Source organism: Cryptomeria japonica, chromosome 7 (assembly GCF_030272615.1).
Source record: "Cryptomeria japonica chromosome 7, Sugi_1.0, whole genome shotgun sequence".
Taxonomy (NCBI): Eukaryota; Viridiplantae; Streptophyta; class Pinopsida; order Cupressales; family Cupressaceae; genus Cryptomeria; species Cryptomeria japonica.
Genome location: NC_081411.1, coordinates 208404859 through 208412246, shown reverse-complemented (window position 1 = coordinate 208412246; position 7388 = coordinate 208404859). Strand labels below are relative to the sequence as shown.

Genomic DNA, 7388 nt, shown 5'->3' with positions numbered 1-7388 from the left:
GATTGATTCCCCAACCTTCGCAGAAACTTCCTCAATGCACGAATCCAAAACATGAAAATCAAAAGGAGCCTCCTCCAACAAAACCTCTGAGTCACCAAGATTGCACAGATGCAAGTCCTTCAATATCAAAGCAGGAACTATATCCTGGGAGGGGGAAGCGACAAAGCCCTCAAGAGGCTAATTGTGAGACAAATTAGGGCTTGCCGCAACAATCTAGGATTTGGAGAACTAGCTGCATTCGTGGAAGGGGTTACACCAATTTTTGTAGCCCTCAACAAAAAACGAAGCTGCAAGAGGAAAGGTCGTCTGAGGAGCTGAAGGAGTAGAGGACAAGGGTTTGTCACCTGTCAGAGCCCTAATTGGATCAGACCTCACGATAACCCATTAATTCATTAATCCGCATGTGGCTGTCATTGGACTGAGCCTTTCCCTTGTCTTTGCACAACAAAGCAGCATGGAATCCATGCCCATCTACACTCGATAGCTCGCATCAACACTCCTTCACTCCGTAGCCCTTCTGCAATATTCTGCACATTCTACTCAATTTATTCACATTAATATTAATATATTTTATATTAATGCATCTTTGTATTTCTTGTTTATATACAATCATATTACTAGTTATTTTAATTAATGGATGGATGCTGAAATTTTTTATTTTACTATATTTATTTATTATGTATTGAAGAAAAGCCTTATATGTTTGAAATGTTTTTGTATGAACAAAACCAACACAAACCCAACCACCAAAAGTCTTTTGACCAGACCCATAAATCTGAAAACCCAAACTCATCATTAATTATATTTAGGTTAGATTTAAATTTTCATTTTTAAGTTTATTTGATTCGAATAGTTTAAATTTATTTAACTTCTAATATTTTTAAACTCATTTAAATTTTAAATTTAATACAATACATTTATATAAAAAAACATTGCAAATTTATATTTATTTAAATTTAGTCAGAAATCATTTCCAAATCTTATCAGTTGACATGTTTATTCCACATTTTTTTTAAATTCCCTCGCCAAGTTCAAACATGAACACATGGACCTTGTGAAATAGCCTTTGAGTGTCTGCCACTTGGTATCATGGGTTTTATCTTTGCTGTTTCCATGGTTTACTAGATTTCATCCCAGATGCTCCCCTGGCCCACTTGGGGGCAAAACAAAACAGAATTCTTGGTGGTGTCCACAGAAAGGGGATTACATATAGAGGTACATATAATCTATAAAAACCAAATCGGTAACTTAGAAAAAATCAAATAAGAAGTGTAAACCCAATTATGTAAACACTAAACAAGTCAGAAGAATCTGATTCTTGAAATGAATTTCCATAGATTGATAGAGTGAAATCCAGAATGGATAAAATATAGATAATCCGCAACTCTCATGTCTGCAGCTGCCTAGATTAGGATTAAAGGAAAAGACAATACATACGTAAAAATAAATTCTATTAAAACTCTACAACAATTGTCTCAGCACTTGAATTGTGAACAAAAAATTTATTAGTCAAGCTCAGTTTTTCACATTAAAATTCATTAAATTGTCCAATTTCTTAGCATTTAAGGAAAAGATTAGGATTAAAGGAAAAGACAATACATCCGTAAAAATAAATTCTATTAAAGCTCTAAAACAATTGTCTCAGCACTTGAATTGTGAACAAAACAATTATTAGTCAAGCTCAGTTTTTCACATTAAAACTCATTAAATGGTCCATTTTCTTAAATTAAATTAAGAAAATGTGTACCCAATGAAACCGAATAGAAAATTAACAACTATAGAAGATGAACTGAGAAGAAATATGCCAAATCTTAAACAAGATTTATTGTCAGTGAGCATAATAATACAAAGAAACAAGCACCAAACGTTATACCTCACTAAAGCTACATTAAACATCTGATATACAGGCATTAAAAATTAAAAATTAGGCTTTGACTGCTTTTTATAATCAAGGAAGATCCACCAGACTAAAAAGGAATGACACTTTCTATCCAAACCTTCTTTGCAAGACAAGTATCAATATAAGACATACATATTCATTACTTATCATATCACAATGATATCAACTTTGAAGAAAATGGTCATCACCTGTTGATGATTTTAAGGACCAGAATTTGAGATTAACAAATGAGAATCTATGGTACAATTTTTTCATAGGCTCATTGATTGGCTGCCTATGGTGAATTCCACAAAGTGGCATGGCAGTTGGCCATAAGTTGAGAACTTGAGACACTTCAGATGGGATTTATTTAATAAGTCAGAAACTATGGTACAAAAAAATTGTAAGTACATTGCTTGGCTGCCTATGCTTTGCCAACTTCTTATATATTTGTAACATAAATTTATGAGCTATGAAAACTTTTCTGTTCATCATATCCTTTCTGCAAGCAGAAGCAAGGGGAATGCAGAAACTTGTGCTCACGGGAACCAATAACTCAAAAGGCAATCCTGAAATAATCTTGAATTACCTATGACTGAATGAATCTTACAGAAAAGTTAACTTACAGAACTTTTGTTGAGCACAACCGTGTCAACTCAGACAAATGCTCATCATCAGAAATATGCAGTTCAAGACGGAGATTTGTTAACAAGGCTTCTCGCCCCCAAGTTAAACTCCCAGAAGCATGAAAAGCTCTCATTGTGGAATTGTATGCATGAAGTTCTGATTTTTGGACTTTTGTAGAGCTCAACCATGTCAACTCAGATAGGTGCTCATCATCAGAAATGTGTAGTTCAAGACGGAGATTTGACAGCAAGGTTTCTCGCCCCCAGGTTAAACACCCAGATGCATAGAAAGCTCTTATTGTAGAACGATATGCATGAATTTCTAATTGATGTAATTTAGATTCTTCTTCATTTTCAGAAAAAGATTCATTTTGCCTCCCATTTGGACATTCACAAGAAGACTGAGCATCATCAAAATGACTTTCATTGAGACTGTGTTTTATATTCTTATTATCAGAATGTAACACATAATTTAACTCATTGCTACTGCTATTACTAGCTACAGAGCACTGAATGCTTTCAGCTTCACGTTCCTCACTCACGAGTTTTCTGTGTGGAGAAAATGGATCTACCTTTTCCAGCAAAGGCAAGGCTGATTCTGCTAAGACCTCTTGTTGCCTAAACTTCTTAGTTGCACTCCTTTTCTGAGAGGCATCTTTAGTCTTCAAAACATCTCCTCTATGGGCACATTGCACTTGACTGCCTGCCTTTCTTTTTAGATTCTTTGTTAGAAGTTTGTTATGGGTGAATTCAGCCTCAACTTGTTCATGTTCATTGTATCCAGCATTTGCTTCCACATTTAGTTCCAGAAATTGATTTCCAAAATGCAACTTCTTTTGGACTTGAAATCCCATTTTCAGTAAATGATCTCCACCAGCCTGCATGCAAATACACAAAAATAAGCATGGGCAATTGAAACAAATACGACTTCTTATATAAGCCTTAATTTATTTTCAATAAATTTTCAAATAACATGGACAAACCTCAGTACAGTAATAATTTAACAAAATCTTAGATCCAAAACATAATATCAGTAGACAAAATTGGTAGTTAGAAGATCTTAGAGGTGAAATAAATCCTCCATTTAGTTATGTATGCAGAAATGTGTCATCACTCATCAAAGATGCTCAAAATATCCGCCCTGCACCTCACAAAACAGGAACGGAGAATGATATACTGGCATTGCCAAGCCTTTCTCTGTTTACCCTCTGGCACAAGGCCATTCCCTACATGCAGATTACATATAAACCAAAAATGTGTTTTTTTTGTTCCCTTTTTTAATACATCGGAATTTAGACTAACACTTGACCTGTGCACAAAGCAGTCTTTAAACTTTCCAGATGCCCTCAAAAAGTGAAACATAGGACAATTATAATAATCTTTTAAAGATGTAAAAACAGGGAGAAAAAATTATGCGAAGATCATTTGTCCGCTATTATCAATCTTTTATCAAAAAAAAAAAGTATGAAAATCATATTTTATCTGTTAGTTGATAATCATAAATTTTAAAATATTCATTAGATATGTTTAATACAAGAACTCAGTCACCTCTTCCTGAGATTTACAGTGTATTCTCCAGCCATCCCCCCCAAGTTTGTTAGAAGCTAGCCACTTACTCTACAGATATTTCAAAGAACTGAGGATCGACAATCACAAAAGGAATCAAGCAATATAATTTGTGTTCTACATCTCATATTACTATCTTATGTTCATGGCAAGTTACATCTCAGATCTAAAAATTATAGTTGTTAATTGTTTACAACCTTCATGCAATATCATAACTAGATATAACATAAATATTAGATGGATAAACTGCTAAACAATTGGCTTGACATTAAATTGTTCCAATAAATGAAGCCTCTTTGACATTAAAAAAGTTCATTTCCACAAAACATATGATTTACGAGGACTACTTGGATGCAAGACTGAAAAAACTACAATTGATTATCCAAAGCACAAAAATTCTCAAACCATTGTACACCAAACAGTAAGGACAGAATTAACAAGATATCGATAACAGATACTGGTACGGCACTTAGTCCCTGTAAACCCAGATATGAAAACATGAAAAAAGTAATAACCATATTAAAAATCAATCAAGAAATAGCAATATTCGTACAGAAAGAAGAACAGGAGATATAGAGATTGGACAACAAATAATATGGGAATTCCGTCTACTCCTAACTAAAAATGAAACAAAGGAAAGAACATGAAACTTCACAGTCAAAAATGCAAATATGTAAAGCAGTAGCTGTAGAATTTTCAGTCAAACTTAATCCATGAGAATTCTTTAAAACATGCAAGAAATAAAAAACACTTATGCACTTTTCATTTTAGAAGATATATACATATCAAAACTCGAATCAAGAACTAAGTTGTGAAATCATTTTGTACCTCAACATTATGCAGCCATCCTTCATTCTCCCAAAACAGCCGGGGACGGATAACAGACTGGTGAAATGTTCTCTGCCGTAATGATTCCATCAATTTTACAACAAATAATCTGCCAGGTAAAGCTTTGAGAACTTTACCCACCTTCCATGAGAGATTATCATACACTTCAACCATATGCCCAGGTGCCAATTTTCTTATTTCTGTCATACGAGGAGGTTCTGGTCGAACTGCATCAGCTCGCACATCTTCCACAAAATGTTTCCCATGGTCATTTAAGAGGTTGTCATACTCAACTCGGTAACCATCTGGCTTACATGAAATGATCTTGGCTCTGAACCAAGACTGCAAAAGACCTCCATCTGAACGGCAAACCTCGACCATATATTCTTCCTTGGATTTCATATTGTTCATGCTATACTATTCAGGTCCCTGCAATTCACAAATAAAAAGAAACAAAAAAGAAGATATAGTCAGCAAGGCCAAACAACATCTGCTTTTTCTTTTGTTTAATTTCACTTTGATATACACTGTACTCTCACATCCCATTAAAGAATAGGCAAGCGAGATAAACTTAAAAACAAAGATCCCTTCAGAAAGAAAGATAAAAAAGAGAAAATTTGAAACAAGGAAACCCTTAATTCCATATGCACTTGCCACTATCACTCACTTTCCAGATCTTATAAAATGTTCTTAAAAACCCTTGGAACAAAAGAAAAATTACAATATGGAAGGGCTACAGAAACAAGATAACTACGTTTGGACTTTCTTTTCTACAACTTCATAATAATGCAGCAGTTTTGTTTTTCTTTCTTCTTTCACTGCATTAAAAATAAATGACAGGTAATTCCAGAAACACAAAATAAAAATGTCCATCCATAGAAATTTAACAAATCTAATTAGTTCAAAAGAAAAACCCAAAAAGAGGTCTAGCTGTTCCTTCCTTGATCTAAAAAAAGATTTCTAAGAAACGAGATTACAACACCTTAAAAAATGGCAAAGAAAAAGAATATCATCGTAGAAGTTAAAAGAAAAAAAAGACTACTGCATCTCTTTAAAAAAACCTAAAATTTATTCAGAAACTGCAAATAAGGAGGAAAGAATCTGTCATAGCAAACCAGATAACCCCAAGCAAATATTGATTGTACAATTAAAACAGTTTAAAATAATCAAAGAAACACTGAATTCCTTGAACAATTTCAGATATTTACCAAAGAAGATCTATTAACCAGTTTTTTGAAACTATAAAACCCTCCTTGTAAGTAAAAATAAAACAATACAGCTAAGATCCACAGAAATGAGATAACAATAACTACATTTACATTAAACTTCCTAATTTGTGTGATATTAAAAGGAAAATTACTAATTTCTTTTCCAGAATTATTACATATAAAGGAAGCTAAAAATTATTAAAGAAAACCAAAAAGTAAATGTACAATTGCAGAAATGTCAAAAGAATAGGCACAGATCTTTTTTTTAAAAGCAAAATTATAAAAAAATAAATTTTCAAAAACGAAAAAATGCAACTCCGTTGCAAAATCCTGAAAGAGATCACCAGAGAGAAAGTAACAAAAGCTGCAGCCCTATTGTGGCTTTTAGCACATCAAAAAATACAAAACAAATCGAATAAACGGAATTACAATAGAGCTAAAATCAAGGTATGTCGATTTCTTCATGTAAGAAATTTAATTCAAAAGAAACAAAAGAAAACTACAACACCCCTACCCAAAAACCTACATTGACTGCCTAATTCCTATCTATATTTCAAATTAAAAGACTGCGTAACCAAAATTGAATCAAAATTTGCATATGATTGCAAAACTGAAAAAAAAAACAGATTTTGGCAGACGATAACACCTCCAAAGAAAGACGAATTATTTGAAAAAATTAAAAGAAGAAACTTACAAGCAAAACTAAAACTGATCCTTAAATTCCCTGCAACTCAAATTCTTGAATCGATTTCAGAAGCTCCAACTAAGGGCACATACATCACAACAATACTCAAACCCTTGGCCTTTCAAACCCTCATTACTCTCTCTTTGCCAGAAGATTATTATTGTGAGCTCACAAATGCATGGCAATTAACAGAATTTTGAGCTTTATACGGATGAGGCAAGACCGTATATACGCATAACAGCAGTCAGAAACTCAAAAACGAAAATATAAATATCCTTAAAAAAATACATAGGTAATCTGTTGCAACAGCACCTTGCACAGTAATTAATTTCCATTGACAGAAGAATTTATTTACCCACTACCTAGATTAAGGACTTTATTACAGAAACGTTGCTAATTTTAGAGTAGTTTTAAAAAAATAGTCTTATTAAATAATATAAAATAATAAAATAGTCAAAATAGCTAAGATTCAAAAAAAAAACAGCTATTAATAACTTTTACAATAGATTTTGGCTATTATGGATTTTACCATCGTTTGAGTTCGAAGAAAACGTATCTGTTTTTAGAGGAAATTTTAGCTATAATGAATTTTGTAT

The 7388-nt window shown here is 32.9% G+C and overlaps 1 protein-coding gene across 1 annotated transcript; it reads right to left on the bottom strand.

Moving 5' to 3' along the window:
• Nucleotides 1–2067: 2067 nt before the first annotated feature.
• On the bottom strand, nt 2068–7129 carry LOC131036471 (uncharacterized). Its single transcript, XM_057968373.2, has 3 exons — nt 6802–7129; nt 4900–5328; nt 2068–3383 (listed from the first exon to the last, which is right to left on the bottom strand). Exons 2-3 carry the CDS (start codon nt 5308–5310, stop codon nt 2502–2504), a joined length of 1293 nt encoding a protein of 430 aa, XP_057824356.1. The 5' UTR covers nt 5311–5328; nt 6802–7129; the 3' UTR covers nt 2068–2501.
• Nucleotides 7130–7388: the final 259 nt, after the last annotated feature.

What these genes read in the sequence shown, in the direction of transcription:
- LOC131036471 (XM_057968373.2), bottom strand. Translation starts at nt 5,310, where the DNA reads ATGAACAATATGAAATCCAAGGAAGAATATATGGTCGAGGTTTGCCGT. An exon ending in GATGGCTGCATAATGTTGAG is followed by an intron (nt 3,384 to 4,899) that starts GTACAAAATGAT and finishes ATTTGCATGCAG; the next exon opens with GCTGGTGGAGATCATTTACT.